General features: G+C 41.3%; 1 protein-coding gene and 1 long non-coding RNA gene across 2 annotated transcripts; one reads left to right on the top strand and one right to left on the bottom strand.

Moving 5' to 3' along the window:
- Nucleotides 1-734: 734 nt before the first annotated feature.
- Nucleotides 735-6,341, bottom strand: LOC102314202 (proteasome subunit alpha type-6). The gene is made up of 7 exons (XM_005917092.3): nt 6,143-6,341; nt 5,176-5,270; nt 3,404-3,485; nt 2,858-3,013; nt 2,592-2,770; nt 2,323-2,417; nt 735-947 (listed from the first exon to the last, which is right to left on the bottom strand). Exons 1-7 carry the CDS (start codon nt 6,216-6,218, stop codon nt 890-892), a joined length of 741 nt encoding a protein of 246 aa, XP_005917154.1. The 5' UTR covers nt 6,219-6,341; the 3' UTR covers nt 735-889.
- A 5,405-nt stretch (nt 6,342-11,746) lies between these two features.
- On the top strand, nt 11,747-20,404 carry LOC121814151. The gene is made up of 3 exons (XR_006054131.1): nt 11,747-12,384; nt 12,560-12,673; nt 12,807-20,404. It is a non-coding gene; the product is annotated as an uncharacterized LOC121814151 (long non-coding RNA).
- The last annotated feature ends 1,080 nt before the right edge of the window (nt 20,405-21,484 follow it).

The raw sequence follows: 21,484 nt of genomic DNA, 5'->3' as shown, positions 1-21,484 counted from the left end.
CCCAGAATGACTCGGTTACACAATTGTGTTTGCTGTATCCTCTCTGGCTTGTAAACATTAACTATTACAGTAGGATGGGGATTTTTTGTTTCCAGTGATTACAGAACTTGTCAAGGACAGCGGAAGTTTCAGACAGAATATCAGCCTGGAAATTTGGTCGAGTAACTGACTTAAGATTCCTCTTCGATTAGAAGAAGAAGATGTGAAGACTTATACTCTGATTAAAAGAATCTGGTGTGTTGCAAAGAATTCCAATATGGAAGGGGGATTTTTTTAGAAGCCACTCACAATGACACACTGAGGTCACATCGCCATCATTTCTGCTCATGTGGATGACAAAGAGAGCTGAGAAAGACAAGTCCCCCCCTTTTTCTGAATTATAAAGTTTCCCCTCGCAAAGAGAAACTATTTGTGTTGTGTGACATTTCCGGAAAGTTAAAGTATTCTATTTCTGACATGTGCGTAGAAAAAAAAAAAAAAAAAAGCCAAAAAAGTAGAGAAAACAAGGTCAAATCAAGTCTGCATCACCGAGTTTGTAGTAGAATAACCTCTCCGCAGCACCTTTGTAAGTCATGTGATTTTTGTGCACCAAGAGCCACAACAGGAAGCTCAAAAGTAGAAGCGCTGCATGTTCCCACAAACAGTTTCCCCTGCTGCTAAACACAGACAGTAAAAGGTTTCAGTTGACAAGCAGAGGACCTAAAAAGAAATGATAAAAAAATGCAAACAGCCCATTTATAATAGTTTTACTCAAAAAACCTCTTTTTATTGTTGAATGAAACAGTGGGGTAAATGTACAGCAAACAAAGATAACACGAGCCTCCAATCTGGGAACTGCATTTCCCATCATGCTCTAACTAAATCCAACAGGCGACGCCGCTCTGCTCGCTCAGTCCCGCTCGGCGAGGGACATTAGGTGGGTGTCCACTTCAGTCTCTGCGAGGATCCTGCAGGACAAAAATGAGATGAAGATAAAGACTCCAAAATCTACCTCATGTTTTTAAAGTGAACATTTTATGCTTACTTTCAGCTCCATATCTTTATTCTTGGCCTCTACCAGGGTGGCTTTGCATGATTCACAGTCGAATATAAGCCGTACTTATCATATAGTTAGCTCTTGTGGAGCCTCTTTGTTTATCTTGACTCTACCTTTAAACAACTTTCTTCTGATTGGCTAACTCTAGTAAGTGGAAGGTTTGAACAGTAGGTGGGTGGGGCCTCTGCGCTCTTAATGACCATACATGGGCTAAGTTTAAGAAAAAAAGGGTCTCTAACAAAGCACTGTGAGCACACAGGGATGTTCCCATTAGGGTCAATTGCTCGTGTGGCGTCCCATATTTAGGCATCCACCATAGCAACAGTAAATGAGATGAAAAGCACAATATGTCCCTATGAAGTGATATTTCACTTAATGCCAAACACCTGTAGCACATGATGTCTTAAATTCAAATATTTTTAAGTACTTCAGCATTTCAAATACTGTACGAAGGTCTCGTCGCTGTGTGTTTTACTATGGAAATGTGAAATTGCTGCAGCAATTTGTTTAACCATGTGCAAACATTCATGGAAATAAAGTGCATAAGGCAAACACATGGTTTGCACAATTTAAATAAAAGTCAATATTTGGAAGATCTTCAGCACAGCCTGAACACTCTCAGGCAGCTTTCATGCAGTTTCTTTAAGTTGTTTTCAGGAGCAGTTCTGCAGGCTTCATGGAGGACATTCAAAGCTCTTCTTTGGAGGTTTCTGCCTTTTGTTCTGTTCTGTGTCAGGATGATCCCACACTGCTTTAATAATGCTGAGGTCCGCCTCTGGCGAGGCCAATGCATGACCGATGGTGCTCCACTGTGTCTATTTATGTCCAGGTATCCTTTAATTGCACTGGCAGTGTTTTTGAAACAAGCCATTGTCAATCAGATGTTCTCCAGATAGTACTGCATGATGGACAATCTGATGATGCTCTTCTGTGTTCACAATTCCATCAATTTTGACAAGATCTCCAACAATACTGCCCCAAACCAGGACACAGCCTCCACCGTGTTTTACAGGTGGCTGCAGACACTCACTCTCTCCTGACCTGCTCTGTAAATAGTGACGACAATTTGGGCAAAAATTGTCACAGGACCAGACATCTTGCAGGTCTGAATTTCTTCTCAGTTTTTAATGACATAACTTTAAGATGCTGTTCATCTGCTGCAGATAGGCCTCTTTGGGAATCACCTTGTTGGTGCAAATACACTATTTCAAATAAACCTAACTGTGTGCTCTAATGACTCATAGTGCTGAAAGGAATACAACAGAGTTGTGCTGCTGAACTTTTACCTGAACTTGGGATCCTGTGTTGTTATGACGCCCACCTCTAGCTCAGAGGGCTTGAAGTCAATGGAGAGAACAGTTGACAGGCAAGAGATTGCCGTCTGAAGGGGAAAAAAAGGAGGGTTGGGGAAAAAAGGTAAGTTGGTGATATTTTCATTCTTAGAATGTTGGATGCCTGGAAACCACCACCGCAAAGGCACACGCTTTACTTTCACATTGGTGTTTGTTCCGTATGAACCTTTGCTACACCAGCAAAAGAAAATCTTTTATGATACCTCGATCGTTTGTTCAAAGGTCCAATCCAGTTTCTTTTTCACTTTCTTTTCCAGGAAGCTGGTGGCTTCTGTCTGCTTCACGCCGGCGGCCGTGGCCTTGAAACCACAATAGTAGCCTGCTGGGTCGCATTTGTACACCTGAGGGCCGTACTCTTCATCTATGCCGATCACGATCATACCTGCGTGTTAGCATGCATTTAGAAAGGGCGCTCAAACGACATGAAGTGCTACGTGGAGAATCAGCAGTGTGAATGCGCAATACTCACAGCAGCCCAGTGGTCGCATCTCAGCGTTCTGCGTGTAGACTTGTGAGATATCAGCAATCCTCTTACACAACATGTCCACTGGAATCTCATAACCGTACTTGTACTGCCAGTTGGCTGCTTCATATCGAGCTCGCTGGACTTGGGACCTGCTATCGGCTGTAACACATTAAATGATGCGTAAGATGGACCAGAAAAAAAAATAAAGGTCAATTTCTTTTCCCAAAGAAGCCAATAAATGTGACACTTCCAGTCTCTAACATCACACTTATGTAAGAAAGTTGTTCTTGCTGCAAAAGAAATGATTACTTGGAAAGAGGAAGTGTCAGCTGCCGTAAGAGCTCGGACTGAGAAGAAAGACTCGCCAAGTTTAACTCGGAAAAGTACCCTGATGCTTTTCCCCCTTTATGTATCAAAAACCAGCCTTTGTCTAAACAGCTGTTTCTGTATATTTGAAAGACAAAATGGATTTGGGTGTTTCAATGTTCAATTTTTATGTAACAATAGTAGATTTGATACAATTTTACACATTTTGAGCCTTTTTCTTACCTGTCATCCCAGACATTACACATCCAATATTATCTGTTATTCTGAAAAGGTGGGTCACTGTGGAGGCATCCAGAAGCTTGTCCTGTACAGGAGGAAAGCATGAACATGTAAAGGAACAGAACTGTGAAACTGACAAATTACTCAGTGTATCGCATAACTTATCAAACATTTAGTGTAAATATAATCAGTAACAATCAGGTTTGAACTTTTTAGAATTACGTGAGAAAATAAACACAACAAGGAGCAAGCTGCTGGAGAGACAAACGAAGCAAATTAGCAGTTCGATTTGGGGTTGTGCCGTGTAAAACACAGCCTCTTAAATTCCCCTCAGAGTTTAGGTTTCTCTCTCACAGGCTGGACTGTAACCCGTTTGTTTGTTTGTCCCCAACTACACCAGTTGTGCCTGAAACATTTTGCCAGTGCACAAACTGTTTCCATCGGATGAACAGGATATCGCGCTGAGCCGTGAAAGCTGGGCAGACGTGCTGGTAACTACAGGTCAGCTTGCAGAAGGCCTCTAATCGCTTCGAAATGATTACATCATGAACTAAATTAACTCTTATTTGCAGGTCACTTACTGCCATTAAGCACTGCAGCTTTCATCACACTAACATGCTGTAAGCAATCATTCACAGATCAACATAAGGGAAACTGGAAGTTTCTATTGTGGTTCTGGTGTTGGACTTGAATCAGCTATTTTAAACCTCTGTGATGAGCCAACCCAAATTACTTGTTGAGCTTAATTGGACTGCCAATCAGGAGCTCTGGGCGCTTTGGTCCAGTGCTAATTCTGAAAAAGTTGTTTTTGTTTGTTTGTTTTACGGCCATCTGTGTTCTCAATTGTTACCCGGGCTAAATGCAAATTGTAAAGTACAAATTCCACTGCTAGTTCTAATGGCTAATTGGTCTTAGATTAGAATTAGGATTAGAAATGAGTACATAAGCTCAGGTTTAGCAGGTTGGAGACGAACATAGAGAGCTGAGGCTGAGAATGTTTGGACATGTGCTGATGAACGAGAGTGGATATACTGGACAAAGGATGCTGAAGCTGGAGCTGCCAGGCAGGAGGAAAAGGGGAAGACCACAGAGAAGGAGGACATGCAGAGAGTCGGTGTGACAGAGGATGCTGGGCATAGGGTGAAATGGAGGCAGATGATCTGCTGTGGCGACTCCTGATTGGTGCAGGTTTTAACGGTTAGTTCTTAGGATGCACAGATATACCAGCCAAACATCTGTGGCATTTACACATGGTAGATGCTGATGTTTACCGGCTGTGTGACATCAACTTTGTGCTGGGTAAATGTTTAAAGATTGGGCGACGAAGAGCCTTAGGAACAGTTCAACTACTTGGACCATATTTTCGTGCAAAGAGAGTCACTTTCCACATTATCCCAGAATTATGCATATGAGACGGTTTTGGGAGCCTGGGTATACCGTTGACAGGTTGTTAGTCTGTCATGGGGTCACCGCAGAAAGACAAACAAGCATTCACACTTACTCTCACAACCAAGGCCAAATTAGAATCACCAACTAACCTAACGCATGCTGGTCTCTGAACTGTGGGAGGAAGCTGGAGTAACAGGAGAAAAGCCACACAACCTCAGCACAGAAAGCAGTAGAAGCAGCATGGATGGATGGAGGGATGGTTGCATTATTTATTCATTTGTTTCTAACTACTACTCCAAATTTCAGAACATCTATAGCCCTTCTCATAACACTGCTACTGTTATGGCTGTAAGAAAATAATAACAAGCAATCTGACATCAACTCACCGGTACTTTTTTCTGTGTTACAACAACTGCACAATCCTTTCCCCTGACTGCTACTGACGTGAGCCCACCTTGGTTTATGGCCTTGAAAGCATATTCTGCAAAAGAAGAACAAAGAGGGTGTCTTTAAGCACACGTTTGCTTGACAATGGCTACGAGCATTAGGATTCGTGGTTAACAGTCACAGAGAGCTGTTTTGTTCAGCTGGAAAATTGGGGCCACAAGTGAAGAACTATTATCAGATGTCATCTGGTTGAGCAGCTGACAGCGAATTATGTACCAATTCTGTGTAGTCTGGCTTCAAACATTACATCCAAAGCAGTAGTAGTAAAATAGTGTCATTTAAAACCCTTCACTTTGAGTAAATTTGCAAACCTTTGACTTGATTTTAACTGTTGCTGCAGGTGCTCGGGCATCTGTAGAATGACTGCTGATTAGAAGACAGCAACAAAATTCATGGCCATGTTCAGTTCAGCTTTATTAGAGGAAAAACCGCTAATTTACAATATTAAATGTTATCTTGTCTCTTTCAATCCATCCAACTAGCAGCTCTCAGACAAAATAATATTCCTGTGACGAAGAAAAATCGCAAAAAAGCTAAATGTAGTGCAGTCACAAAAAATACTTTATTTAGCCAATATATTTAACTGAATAACACGTTGTTTCATTCAGCAATGAATCAGCTTGCTTGGCTGCAATGCTAACTATGCTAACTAGCCTAACAGCCAGCTAGCTATTTTGATCCCCTGTGTTTAGTTTGATAGTAGCGTCGTAAAAGGAGCCCCATAATAACAACTCGCACAGGATTAGTAAGACTGTGGTGGTCACATATCATACTACTTTCGATTTGGCGGGTCGCTTTTAATCAACTATAACCTCGGCTAAGCGAACCATGACAGAGCATTTAGCTAGCTAGCAAACAAGTAAGCCAGCGAACCGGCTTTTTATGTAAACAGATCCCCATACTGACCGACTTGATAGAGTCTGCCCTCAGGAGAGAAGATGGTAATGTGTCGATCAAACCCTGCACTCGAGCCTCGAGACATTTTACAAGGATAAGTTGGCCGAGAAGTTCGTCCAAATGAATTTGCAAGCAGACTTCACTTGATGCACACTATTTCTACCCGGAACTGAACTGAAGGGACGTGAACTTCATCCGGTGACAAAGGCCTGCTTCGTTTCTATGGTGATAAAACCAAGGGTTCTACTGATGTTTGTGGTTTCTGGCAAAGGAAAAATGTACAATAACACAAAAACATGTGGTCAAACCTGTCCTTACTTTTTATGACATACGATCTTTTAAGCCTTCACAAAGAAATATAAGCTCGTTTTCCAGTTTGTTACATTTACTCATCATGTCCACTTATCAGCTATTTTGCAGTGAAGAGAGCATTTCTCCAAGTATTATCCATAAGTCTTGTCCCCCCACTACATTCTTTTAATTGTCATCTCTTTAAACGTTTTATTATTTCAGATTACAAGCCTATTATGTCTTTATAGACTGCTCTATGAGCACAAGCTTTAACTTGCCATCAGGAATCGAAGTGGTTATAAGTAGCTACACCTCAGCTTCACCATAAAAATGCTATTTACATTTGATCTTGCATTACACAAAAATGCATTAGTAAATATATTTTACTGTCATGATGTTGAATAATGCAAATTTACAACTGAGGCTGCGCAATTGGTGTAGCTCTAAACATTTTTATTGTTACAAAATTTCCCATATGGAAAAGAAATAGTAAAAACGTATATGATTTACTCATGAAAGTGGCCACTTTCTCATTACTTCCATATATTATTTTACAAAGTATCCAAAACACACAAGTTTCATCATATAATTTTTCAAGGGATCTTATATCTGTTCATACAAGTTTCACGCAAGACAGATACAAACTTTATAAGATTTATTTATATCTTTTCCATATGGGTTTAGACACTGAATTTAAATTTGTAAAAATAATTTCAGTGTAGCATGTCGCATGTTTTGAGCTATTCCTAAACAGTGTATGAGTACTTCTTCTAGCATACTTGCTTATCCAATACAATACAACTTTATTTATAGAGCACATTTAAAACCAATGGTATACCAAAGTGCTTCACATAAAAGACAGAAAATAAGACATAAATATTATAAATATTAAATATGATTAAATATTATAGGACCATAACAAAGTACCAGGTATGGTAACAGGTCAGTGTCACTAATACACAGGAATAGCATAAAATGCATATCAAGTAAAACATGTTAAAAGCACATGTTAAAAGGTAAAATAGAGTAAGTCGAGGGATCAGATTAAATAAGGCAAGGTTAAATAAATGGGTTTTTAACCGTGATTTAAATGACTGGAGAGAATCAGACGCGTGGATAGCAAGAGGAAGGTTATTCCATAAATCTGGTGCAGCCAAGGCAAACGCACGGTCGCCTCTAGACTTCAGACGAGATCTTGGCTGCACCAGGAGTAACTGAGTAGATGATCTTAGTGCTCGAGTGGGAATGTATGAGCTAAGGAGTTCGATAAGGTAGCTCAGGGTTGTGTTGCTGATCATTTTAAAGGTAAGCAGCAGTATTTTAAATTGGATGCGGTATTTAATGGGTAGCCAGTGCAGGTCAGCTGGAACAGGGGTAATAGAGGCAAACCTCCCAGTTCCGGTCAGAAGGCGTGCCGCCGCATTTTGAACAGTTTGCAGTCTATGAAGAAGGGCAGAATGAAGACTGAAATAAAGGGAGTTGCAGTAATCCAGCCTAGAGGTCACAAAGGCGTGGATGAGCTTTTCCAGGTCCTTATGTGGAATATAATGCCTAGCCTTAGAAATGAGATGCAGAAACTAGATCTAACTACAGCGGACACATGTTTATCAGATTTAAAAGAGCTATCCAGCAACACGCCCAAATTGCTAACAGTGGCAGAGAGGGAGCTGGCAAGGGAACCAAAGGCATCACAAAGTTGTCTGCGAGGAAAATTACCATCAAAAACCACGATTTCAGTGTTCTTATAATTTAAGATAAGAGAGTTTCCTAAGAGCCATTCTTTGACCTCGCTTGTCACTTGTTTGTGTTATACTCATACATAACACAACACTCTGACGTCATTATTACTAATTGCAATGAAAATTGTTGATTACCAAAAACAAAGTGATCTATGAAATATGTATGGTATCTAAAAAAGCCCAAAACAAAACATTAAAACATCACCACGCGACATCACCACCAACTGACTTACTGTCAGCAGTGATGCAGAACCACATCTCACTAATCCTATATGCTTCTATTATGTTGATATCTAAAACATAGGAGTCTGTAAGGCTTGTAAGGATCTATTTCACCCCAACTTTAACTTTATTAAAATTCTTTAGCCATTAATTAAGTTCAGTTAATGGCCAAAGAAAGAGAAATAATAATAATAATAATAATGGATTGGATTTATATAGCGCTTTTCTAGGCACCCAAAGCGCTTTACAATACCACTATTCATTCACTCTCACATTCATGGGGCAGACTGACAGAAGCGAGGCTGCCATATCGCGCCATCGGCCCCTCTGGCCAACACCAGTAGGCAAGTAGGATAAAGTGTCTTGCCCAAGGACACAAATGTATAGTGGTAACAGTAACTGACTTTGTATCTGTTCCATATGTAGCAGTATAGTCTGTATTACCCGAAACAATGAGGAAGTGATGTATTTTTACAATTTCCCGTTGGCACGGAGCACTTACAGCATATTGACTGCTTACATGCAACCTGCAACAAAAGTATGCATCAGTAATGGGAAAATAAAATTAGAAAAACTATGTGCACCCTTACTGCTTCCATGGATATTAAAAAGATGAATAGCTGCCAGGTGCTGCTATTCAAATGGACTTGATTAATTGACCATCAGTAAATGTGAGCACCTCCGTAAAAAGCAGAAATGTCATCAGTTTGCAGGTCTGGAGGTGTGCGTTAACACAATGCTCCCTGATGGGACGTCCCAGCAAATTTACTATTGCGAAACTAAAAAAAGGAATAAAATCTCACAATCTTCAGTTAGCAGGTTCAAGTTTATGGCAGTACAGTATTATTAGGAAGGGCTACCTGGAGAAAGCCTCTTCTTTCTAAAAAGAACATGGAGGCAACACTTTGGTTTACAAAGTTACATCTTAACAAGGCACAAGACTTCAGGAACAATGTCCTTTGGACAGAGGAGACCAAAGTGCCATGCTTGGTGAAACCCAAACACAGCATATCAGTACAAATACCTCATATTAGCTGTCAAGGACAGTGGTGGAGGGGTGTGAGGATTTGGTTAAAGTAAGGAATCACGGTGTTGCAGTGACACAGTTAAGGTCCAGACCTGAACCTGACTGAAATCCTGTGACCTTAAGAGAGCTGTGCGTAAATGAACGCCCGCAGGCCCCAAAACTGAAGCAACGCTGTAAAGAACAGAGGCCCAAAACTCCTCCAGCGTTGTGAAAGACTGAGAAACTCATGCAGAAAACATGTCGTGCCGAATTAGAACTCAGCAAAAGTTATTAGAGTTCTACATGTTATTGTCTTACTGTAGAAGAAAAAGCATTATGTGTCCCAGTGTGAGCTGCCAGTGAGGTAGCACTTACAATACATAGAGCCAGTGATTCGTTTCATCGTTCACACCTGGGCTTTACTTGGAAAAGTTTTAAATGGCTGCTGATTGACTGAAACATTGTGCATGCATGGAGAGATGCCAGGATTTTTGAGCATTTATAAAAATGTGTTCTTTCCGTAATCACTAATGTTTCCTGTGAACTGTGACGAGTACTACCAGATACACCAACAGATCCTTACAGTGTAATGAGTAAGTTCTGTGTGCAGAATCTAATCAGCTTGTGTCTGGCGCAGTCCCGATGTACACTGTAACATTGGTGTTTTGAATACATACAACATGAATTCATGCGCTACACTGTGCACTACTGCATGAGATTAAAGGCTAAAACTGTAGCTGTATATTGCCTTGTCACAAATGAAACCAGTTCCCCTTTTCTATATCTGGACACCAATAAAATATGGCGCAGACAATATTTAAAAGAAACAAAATGATATCCTGCTGCACGAAAGTGAAAATAGATTTCAACTTCTCCCTATCACATAACAAGCCAAGGTGAAAGTGATGCCACGGTGTAACAATAAAATAAAAATGAAAAACCCGAACAGAGGCAACATGATCATTTCAAGGAACAAAAATCACTGTCGGGTATCCTGGTCAATGGCCAATTCCCATTTCCTTATTCATGAAGAAGCGTCTAATGTCCATGTGTCAGCCGGGTTTTCCCCTCTGTCTAATGCAGCTGAACAAAAGATGATCACTTCCTCTTTATGAGTTACTACCACATCCAGGTGATGACTCACAAAACCTGTTCAGTGTGATTTCGTGTCGATATGATTAACAGAAGTCAAATCTTGGGCTTCCTTGTAAAATTTTATGATTATATCTTTGTGGGGAAAAAAAACAAAAAACTTAGTGAAAAGTAATTAGTGATAAATGTCACACATGGGAGGGCATTTGAATTTAACCCTGTGACTCAGCCCCGCACACAGTAGATGTCATACGATGGTAAAAAATAAAGACCACGCGATTAATCATGTGAGCTCAAAACCTTGTATTACAAAAAAGACAAAAATGCATCCACTCATGCACAACCACAAACACTCCTTTTTAAGTGTGCAGCACAAAAAAAACTCCAAAATGTCCAGTTTGTAGAAAAATGACTATTAATAGGACTTTTTACATGACTCTATCAAAGAAGGCCAAATATAGAAATGATGATGGTATGAAATCACTGAGCTTGTGCACCTCTCGTTTTTTTTTTTTTTGCTTTGACATTTCATGACCTCGACCGTCCCCTGCAGATGCCCCCACCATCACAATGCCTGTCCCCTTCCTTCCCCATCTCTGCTGTCTTTCTCTCTTTGTCTCCTCCAGCTTCTGTTCTGAGTGCGTGAAAGCGCGGCTAGCTCGAGCTGCATCGGTGCAACGCTCGCAGCATTTGCATCTGAAACCAGAAAGACCCCCACCCCCTCGCCAGCACAAAGAGGCGTGGGGCTGATTTCTGGAGTGCAGGGGGATCTCCGCTGTCGATGAAAATACTTTTTCAGAAAGCCACAGCCTGGTTAATGTTTTCCAAGCTCAAAAGTTTAGATATTAAGCAACAAGGGGAACGGCGTGATTAAGCCCTTCTCTGAAAACCTTGACGGTGTAAGATGAAATGTCAGCACTTTTTGACTCACTTTGTATGAAACGTTTTCTTTCCATGACAATGAACATTCTTAAATGTGTATTTGAAAAACTTTCCCTGAAATCACTTTTTTTCCCCTCAATTTTTCATATTGCGAGAAACCCTAAAGACATAAAGCAGGCAAAAAAATCATTTTACAAACCAAAACACAGCACTGAGGTTCTAAGAACCCCAGTGCTGTGAGCAGCTTCTGGGAACGGCTTATCTAAAGTGCACTAAAGTGCTGAGTGATGCAAAGATGATATAAGTCTGCTGAACGTGTGTGTGTGTGTGAAAGAGAGAGATAATGCTTTGTGTTACTTCCTTCTTCTATATGCATATTCTTTAGAATTTGCATGTTGTTCTTTGTAAATTATTGAGTGATTTGTCATGTTGCAAATGCTTAAATGGTTGCAACAGCAGCCTCAAGGTGTGTTGCAATTAGTGGTGCCACAGTTACTTGGAAATGCTTTTGCGTGTTGTGCTGAGATGCATTAAGCAGAACAGAGAATGCCGTCGTTCCCGTCTGTTTGCATACATTTTGTTTTGGTTTGTTTTTGGCTGTGCTTTGGACAGGGATCAGCATGTACAGTATGCACTAAGTGTGGTTTTGAGATGTAAATAAGATAAGCGTGAGATAAAGATCACAGCTGGTTTATATCATAGCTATAATAAACCTTGGTTTCCTGTCTGGTGTGATGATCTGGTGGTTGACACAAGAGCAAACTTTCCCCTCCATCAAACGTCTGCACTCCGGCTTTGGTGAGCTGGCCGGCTGCCAGTTAATGAATAGGCTCGTATTTACTTAACTAGCAAGAAAATTGCACTTTTTTGACTATCCACTTGGTGTGACCCTATTCACTACGGCGCTGCTCTGATGATCAAACTGGAACACTTGGTACTCATCTCTTCTGGAAATGGGGGCACTAAACTGACTGTACAATGGAAAGCGAAACACAGCGCAGCCATTGCGTAGCATACCAGTAAGGCCAGTTCTTTCCATATAATTACTTTGTAAACGATAATGAATGCAATGGCAGTAGCTGTAGCAGGCGGAACCTTTGCAGCTTTGCTTGCCCCGACAGGTTTGTTGATATGTCCAGCTGATTTGCATAGTAAGACGATGCAGGCTCTGAATCCGTTTCTTACTCCAAACAGGAAACTCTGAGGTGAAGAATGAAGCGAACGTAAACATGCCAAAACCTGAAGTTGCCACGTGAGACTGGCTCTGCAGTTAAGCCAGTTCCTGTACGGGGTCAATGTTAAAAAAAGGTGTTCTTTCTGGGTACTCCTGCTTTCTCCCACATCCAAAGACATGCAGTTAGTTTGGTTAGGCTAACTGATGATTCTAAATGGCTCGTAGGTGTGAATGTGAGTGTGAACGTTGTCTGTCTCTTTGTGTTAGCCCTGACTGGTGACCTGTCCAGGGTCCAGGGTGCCTGCTGCCTCTTGCCCTGTGGTAGCTAGGATAGGCTCCAGCCCTCTCCAACGACCCCAATAGGGACAAGTGCAACAAAACGCATGGATGGATGGTAGCTATACCTAACATTACATACCTAACATTTCTCTTCATAACAAGTTTCTCTCTTTTATCTTATCCTTTCTTTATTTTAGTAAGACTTTGGGTCACACTGTATTTGGGGTGCTGGTGCCTTTTTACCTTTTGCTGTGCTGAAAATCTGCAGTAACAGATGATCCAGATCCAGAAGTCTGTGCTCCAGTTATGGTGAGTGAATTTCTACAATTTTATTTTGACTTGGTTTACGATCCGTCTCCAAAAACCGGATCCTGCTCACCACGCTACAGTGAACAGGTACGGACCACCAGGTGAGAAGGCTAGTGCTAATAAAACCCACAGTTTTCTTAGTTTGCACTGTAAGAGAAGCCATTTACAGTTTATCTTGCATTTGCTTTTAAAACATTGGTGCGGGTGGTGACCCCCTTATTAAATCCAGCTAAAATTTAGTACATTTCGTCATGAGAAGGTTAGCACAAGGGTCTGTAGGGATGTCTACATGCCTGCCTTTCCAATAAGAACCTGGCATGGTGATCATAAAGACATCATGCCAGTGTCTTCATGAGGTAATCTGTACTCACTGTCACTGATAAAGTGTGATTGATGTGTAAAATATGTGCATTGCACCTTTATAATATTATATATTTAACTTATGGCACTTTGTCATTTATCCAGGTTTTCTGCTCCCAGAAAACATAAACACACACCACCCAATAACAACTGGTGCTGTGGGTCCACGTGACGGGGCCAGCATCGTAATTCTTATGCAGCATGAACAACTTTCCAAGTGTTTATGTCAGGCGGTTAGGACATGTTTATACAGTTGCCCCCAAAATATCCACGTTTCATTTTGTTGAGTTGTAGCTGGAAAATTGAGAATTTAACTTTGATAATGATGCGGTGCAGTGACAGTGCAGTTTAAGCCAAAGTCAAAGGCAGGTTAACTGCTAAGAGCAGAAATTACGATGGTTACACAATCATGCCGCACACTACAAGTTGTGCAGTTTATCACATGCAAGTCCTTTGTGTTCCCCCTCGAGTCCTCTCCTGATTTAAAATAAATGTTAGTAAGGGGGTATTTCAAGGCTGTGACCTCCCAGAGGTTTCTTTGACGTGTTTCCAGCCTTAACGACTTTGTGATGGTAAGTGTGCAGTAACGATCGGTAAAGTTCAGCTTTTTGACATGACCTCCGCTCTTTGTTCTTTTTCCAGTAAAAACAGGGTCTGTGAATCGTACAATATGGTATAATATGACGAGTGAGCAAGAGCTGACGGGTTTCTCTGAGTGATCTGTTTAAGAGCAGGTGTCTGTGGTAACAATAGAGCGAGCGTTGAGGGGAGGGGAGGTATCCGTGGTTTTAACCCACATATCCTATTATAAAAGTCTCAGGAAAAAAAAAACCTTAAACAACACATGAATAGCACATGAAATCCCCTGGACAGACACAAAACAAATGACATTCACAGGCGCTGAGTCTATTTATTTTGAAGTCAATGCGTTCTCTGTCTAATCTAAAAATACGCAAATATGCAAAGAAACCCACATGCCTGGATGTGAGAGTGGTGGGTGAGATCAATAGTGGTTTTAAACAGCCATCTCACTCCCACAGACTTCCTCTTTATCCTGTATGTATCACCAAGTTATCCTGTAGGATGGACATATTCAAACAGGCCCTGTTTCTGGGCTTACTATAGACTATGGGCGTTGCTACGCTAGAGCTAGGCCTGAATGTGTAGAATTAAAATGAAGAAGGCAAACTTAAAAGCCAACAAGAACAACCTGAGCTTCTTTTCTCCTAAGCTGAGGAAGTGAACATGTCTCAGTCTGTGTCACAGGACTGCATGAAACCCAAACCCTGTTTTTCTTTTTCAAAGCCCCCTCTGGCTTTCGCGCCTGCTTTTGCAGAGCCTCTCTCAGTACATGCCAGCAGGCGTATTCAGACAGGTTTTCCAAGTAGGCTTTATCAACCGTGCCTTGTGTCCTGTCCTTGTATCATCCTCTGCAGTCTCGTGCGCAGTGATCTCATCATGTGTACTTCCAGTGCCAAATGTACAGTGATGCAGCTGAGACGCCTTACTCATAAGCTGAGTGAGTGCTACTTTAGTCATTGCACCTCAGGCTTTAACTGGAGGATCAGCTCCTGTTTATGCTGCTTTTTTTTTTTTTTTTTTACAAAGTTGACTGATAATTAAATAGTTTTCATTACCAGAAGTCAATGTATTAAAGTGTAGGCTTAATTTGTGGTAACTTTGAGGCACTGACAGCTGCAAATACAACAAAACCTTGTAAAAGCTTTTAGCTCTCTAGCTAGGCCTCAGCTATGCTCCTCTACAGTCACCAACAAATGTTACTTTGCTTTCTAACTGCTTTAAGAAAAATGGCATGAAAAGAACAATGAAAATAAGAATAAGAAAATCTAGTGAGCTAATTGCTAAGCTAACTCAAATATGCCCCCAGTGCTAGCTTGGCTTAGCACAAGCTCAGGTCAGCTAACAGTATTAGCCAGTTTTATAGACATGAATTAAGCTTAGTCCTAGACTTTGAATAAAACGTTTAGTTTAAGACCATGTTTAAGCCATGTCTGGAAAACTGAGCTAAAGAGTAATTACTGCCCCAGCAGCCTTGATGACAACTACAAAGCTAAATGATAATTACCTACATAAACTAGCATAAAGTTGCTAGCATTGCATAACTTTTTGCACTTCTTAAAACGATTTGATCAAAGTATACAAAGCAGTAATGTTGTGTGTGTGTGGCTTTTTTTTAAACGTTATTAAAGTTCTCTGAAAATTTCCCTTATGTATTTATTAAAAAAAAACAAAACAGACAAAACATGCGCCTTTCTCTTAAATTTGTGTCAACAGTAAGAGACTATTGCCTGCTACAGTCTGTATTTCTAATTTCAGCTGTCGAAGTCAGCGGGTCATTTCTGAAATGCAATAAAGTGGAAAAACTGCACAATACCAGGAGAAAGAGGGATGGTAGATACAAAAAAAACTGGAAAGCCCATGTCAAGTAATTTTGGAGGCCATTATTTGGTGGTGGCCTCAGTAATAACAGACTGAAGTCAGTGATCTCCTGATGGCTTAGGAAGAGAGGAAACACCCTGCTGCAATCGCAGCAATGCCAACTGTACCGTGCAGCAGCGGCCAAACCAACTGGGCTTTGGACCAGTATATACACGAGGATGAAAGAGAAATATCAAACCGGTGTCAGCAGCATACAAGAAAATTATACTGTTGTGCTACCAAATATTAAGCACCCTTGAAGTGTGACCACTGCTTGATAGATTGCGGTGCGCTAATAAGGAGAAAATGAAAGATCCCAGTTACCCCCCTATAAAAATCCCCCCTTTTTGCACACTTATGTATTCATTAATTGTGTATCCACATTGTCCGCAAATGGAAATCATGCTCTCATCGACCTTATTTGGTTATGTTAGATAGGCAAACGGGATTCGGAATAAATAGCTGTGAAGTCAGTGAAGGGAATTCAAGGGGAATTTGGAATGAGAAAGCTGTTCCTGAAAATTATACAAACCATACAAGGTGCTGGCGTGGCAGAAGCATAGACCCTGGTTCGTTAATTAACCTTAATACACATTCAGATTTAAAAAAAATACTTTCAAGCACCTAGAGAATTCCTTTCGTCTCATCCTCTGCCTGTTCCTTCAAGCTCTCTGACATTCCCAGAGTGAGCTGCATCCAGGAAATCTAGCAGGGTTATGAGCTTACATGCAGTATCCTTGGTCTGGGAAGATTTATTGCTAGCTTGAGGGTAAACTGAATCTTCAAAACTGCCCCATAACTGCAAGTTTGGCTTTCATTTCAGCTGTGAGATGTTATGAAAAACTCAGGAATGTGTTCACAGAGGACTGCTAGAGTGGAATTTTTGCTGGGAATTTCCCAGCAGCATGAGCGTGCATGCGCGCCGTGTGACTTTTAGCTCGTGTGAAACGGCTGTTGTCTCTGACTGAACACAAACACGCCAGCCTGACTCAGGTGCACGGCTCCGTTTCAGGAGATAAAACAGGTGTGTGTCAGGTAAAAGGTGCCAGGCGATGACTCCGGTTTATATGAGTGTTATTACAGGTCGATGAGTAAAAGTAATTCTCTGTTCAAGAGGACATCCTGTCCTCCAAATCTAGCAACAAACTGCCCAGGCAAGCATGCTTACTCATTAATGCCTCTGTTTTTAATACCAAGAGTAGACTGTGCCTTTCAAAATGCCCACATGTGTTGGAGTTCATAAAACTACATGCTAAAATTGAAATTCTGCAGAGGCTGTAGACTACTGCTGACCTCCAGCAGCACCAAAGCTTACAGGCTGCATCTCTCCTCTCTGAAATCCCCCAAACTTTCCGCACGCCAAAATCTATTCTCCCCGCCGCCAAGATAATGGCCTTTTCAGGACTCCCGTGATACACGCTCTGCTACAGATCCACCGCAGCCGGTACTCTGGCTGCCTGGCAAGCAGCAGTTTACCGCGGCCATGTGTTCCACCTAATTACTTTTCCAGGGTAGAGCGCAGGGCAGCGTTATACAGATGAGACGTGGAGGGCTCGGCGGATGGAAGAGGAGGCGCGGGGCAGCTTTCTGGGCCCAGATGTGCACAGTAGCGGTCCGCCAGGCACACATCTGCAATCATTTGAACCTACTAAGGGGAATTCCTCTCTCACTGCATGCCTCCGTGTGTTTTCGTCCCCCTGAATCCTCAAGTCGGGACAATGAATTGGTCGACTGCTTCCCTCTGTTCTTCTTCTCATGTTTCCCCCGTGTGTCATGATCGGCTTCCCCACAGACAGACAAACAGGCTGGTGTGGGATCCTTTGTGTTAAGGAAATTTAAAGGGAGGATAAAAGAGCCAAATCTTTTTCTGTAAATATACGGTACAGCGTCTAAAGCACAGACATAACAAGCACTTAACTGTGAAGCTTTGTTTGGTACCGTGGGCTCTGAGTGCACCTCACCGCACGTCCTATGACAAAGGAGGGAAAAAAGCAAAACAAGAAACGCTTTTCAGCCATAAGTGTTTCATCAAAGCAGCGAGCAGGAGACAGGACTCTGCTTGCCTGAAAACCCTCCAGAAATGAAAATAGCAATTTTAGTTTAACGGCACTGCTAAGTGGGTTAAATTTGACAAAGGGGGCTAAAAATATCTATTGTTTTGCTGCTGCGTGGGTTGGCCGCAGCACAACAAAAGCAGGGAGTTTCCTCTCCTCCAGGATGATGGGAGATTTCCTTGTATTAGCATTTTGAGACTCGGAACGGGATGTTCTCGTTAACGCTGATGCAGGTCAACGTAGTCTGCAGCTCTTCGCATAACTCCTTTGGAACAGGGAGCACAAAAGGCGTCGAGTAATACGAACCTGACTTTGTTTAAGAAATCAGGGTCTGTTGTGTCTCTCTGGGCTTGGTTTGCTCCCATTCTCCTTCTCACGTGGCCTTTAATAAAACCTTACCACTTCCTTGAGAGTCACGCTCTCTATTTATTTGGCCTTCTTGTCTGTTATTCCTTCAGGAACATGTAGGTGACTGGGCACACCCTGGTTTGAGTAAAGTGGATGCGGTAAAGACATATTTTTATCCCGTCGTGGAAGGGCGTTCAAAACAGTGGCGCTTTGTCCACCATGTCTTGTCACATCTGTTTCTGTTAGCAGACAGGAAGCTACACTATAAATACCAGAGCTGACGTTCTTCTTTCAAGATCAGTACATCTCACTATGAAATGAAAAGAGTTTCAGATGCTATTTTTGTGCTATGAATTCCACATTACTGAAAGCACGGGAGTGCTGCTGCACCCTGGAAATGAATGACATTTAAAGCTGAACTCTGTTTCATTTTTATAAGATCTCAGTTTGTGCTGTGACGTGTGCTGCTTAATGAGAATTATGATCTCCCTCTATGGAATCAGTTTAGCGTCCCGTAGCTTTTTTTTCTTATATCATTTGCTTTAAACTTCCAGTTTTTATTGAATTCCTATTATTTTAATTTGTCACTTTTCAGCAAGAATCCAGTGAAGGATGTTGCTTATATAATTGTTCTTTACAGCTTGGTGTGCTGCACCCAGGAGAAAACCCAAAGTAAAGGAAAAAATACATTCCTATTAACTATTGTCAGTACCGGCCCTGTATTTACTTGGGATCAATGCCAAAATCTGGAGTATTGCACACCACCACTTTTTATACTCTTTAAAGTAACGTCCTATTTGAATATGCTTTTTAGTTATCTAACATAGGAGGAGAAGTTTTACCTGTTAATTTCTTATTATTGTCACGGCAGCCGAAATGAAATGAATGAAGCGTGGACTCAAACACAGGCAATCGGAGATAAAGGGTGACGATGAAAAGAAAGCGAGTTTTTATTGAACTGAACAAAACTACAAATTTAAGCAAAGAACGACTACAGGCGGCTAAAGGAACTGTTACTAGGAAAACTAAACACTACATGAAGCCTGAAAACTGGAAACAAAAATGTAGAAAACCTGGAAATGTGAGGGGAAGGAGAGAAGAGGTATCCAGAGGAGACACACAGGATGACAAGCCAAGGCAACATGGGGGAAAACGAGGGACAGAGAGAAGCACAATTACACACAAGGTAAGGGAGACACAGCTGAGACAAAAAGTAACAGGACATGGTGCACAGGGAGGACATAAAGACAGACAACCAAGACTAAGCATAGAACACACGGAGAACAGAAACCTAGAAACCAGGAACTCTAAGTATCATACAAACAGAATAATTCAGAGTATAACTTAAACCAAACACACAAACACTGGGTCACCAGACTCAGGACCTTGACAATTATCATGTTATTTATAGCACGTATCATTACATTTGTGTACAACTGAGCTATAGCATGAAAATAAGCACAGACTGTATATAAAAGATGGATGCATCCACAGTGATATCACCCAGTAGCTTATGGGCAGTCTCGACGTTTGCATCGTAGCAATTTACATTTTGTTTCTTTGCAGAGCTGGATGACCATCAAATATGACCATATTTGAATAAGAATGCAGATGGGTGACTAATGCTAATGCTAACTTGGTCAGCTAGGGCCATGATATTAAATGATAGGCTATGCTAACTTTGGTTTAACTTTATGCTGCTGTTGTTGTCATAACAGATGAAATAAGCTACATAGTTTTGTAGCAGTCTGTACTCACTTTTATTATTATTATTATTATTATTATTATTATTATTATTATTATTATTATTATTATTATTATTTAATTAATTAATTAATTAATTAATTGGCTTTTCAGCTACAGAGTATGTGACATGGAATAAAATAAGAGGTACTATGTGTTATGTGCAATATGCAATTCAAGCCCTAATGTTTCATCAATACCCACTTTCACTGTAACTGACTGTCAATCAGAATTCAAGTCAGAATGCCAGGGGAGAAGTTGCTTTGTTACACATGCTCAATTCAATTCAATTCAATTCAATTCAATTCAATTCAATTCAATTCAATTCAATTCAATTCACAACAAGTCGCCTCAAGGCGCTTCATAGATACAGAGAAAAACCCAACAATCATATGACCCCCTATGAGCAAGCACTTTGGCGACAGTGGGAAGGAAAAACTCCCTTTTAACAGGAAGAAACCTCCGGCAGAACCAGGCTCAGGGAGGGGCGGGGCCATCTGCTGCGACCGGTTGGGTCAATCAACCTATAAATGTTAAAGATAGAAAATATGAAAATCCTGTAAATAAAAGGTATTCCATTCAAGGTGCAATTTGTTCAAAATAAATATTCTAAAGTAAAATGAAACAAATTGTAGAACATAAACAAGATGGAAATGGGTAGGAATGATATCCTGCAGCGGATCATCGTGGAAACAGTCTTGTGTTGATCGTCCTCCTGTGACTGTCCAGCATGTTGTGGTGGGAAGGACTGTCTAAACACCACAATCAGATAGGCGAGGTCCACACCCACAGTGTTACTGACTTTGCAGCTCAGTCTGTTGAGTCTGTTGGTGTGTTTTACCCTCGGTCTGCTGCTCCAGCACACCACAGCACAGAACATGGCACCAGCTTAACACAGAATACAAAAAACACATCATCCGACACATATTAAAGGATCTCGGTCATTTCAGAAAATAAAGCCCTCTTGCAGCGGGCTGCTATGTTGTGCCGGGATATTCACGATACAGAAAATGCAACAATTAAACAAATAGCTCCACAATTGCTTTGCCCACTGTTCTTAACCTCGTTGACTATGGTTATCAAATGAATGATAAGAAGCAGAGAACTTGAATCTCCCTTTTGTTTTGTAGACATTTATCATTCCAACTTCTGTCTTTGTTTTGTGAATGGTAAAAACGAGAGTGTTTCAAAGAGTGCACACAAATAGAGTCCCTATTATTTTTGTCACCGGCAACCCACGAAACACCACGAGCTGACCCGTAAGCCACCTGACATATTCACTGCCTTCTTGTTTCAGATCCATGTTCACGCTGTTCAGATCTGACAGCAGTGACAGACACCATTGGAGGTGTGGGAGGGGGGAGGTTAGGGGAGGGGAGGGGGGGTGGTTGTTGCTCTTTACTGAGGAAAGTA

Source organism: Haplochromis burtoni, unplaced genomic scaffold, assembly GCF_018398535.1.
Source record: "Haplochromis burtoni strain Fernald_Lab_line unplaced genomic scaffold, NCSU_Asbu1 Contig_22, whole genome shotgun sequence".
Taxonomy (NCBI): Eukaryota; Metazoa; Chordata; class Actinopteri; order Cichliformes; family Cichlidae; genus Haplochromis; species Haplochromis burtoni.
This window is presented reverse-complemented; position numbering and strand designations above follow the sequence as displayed.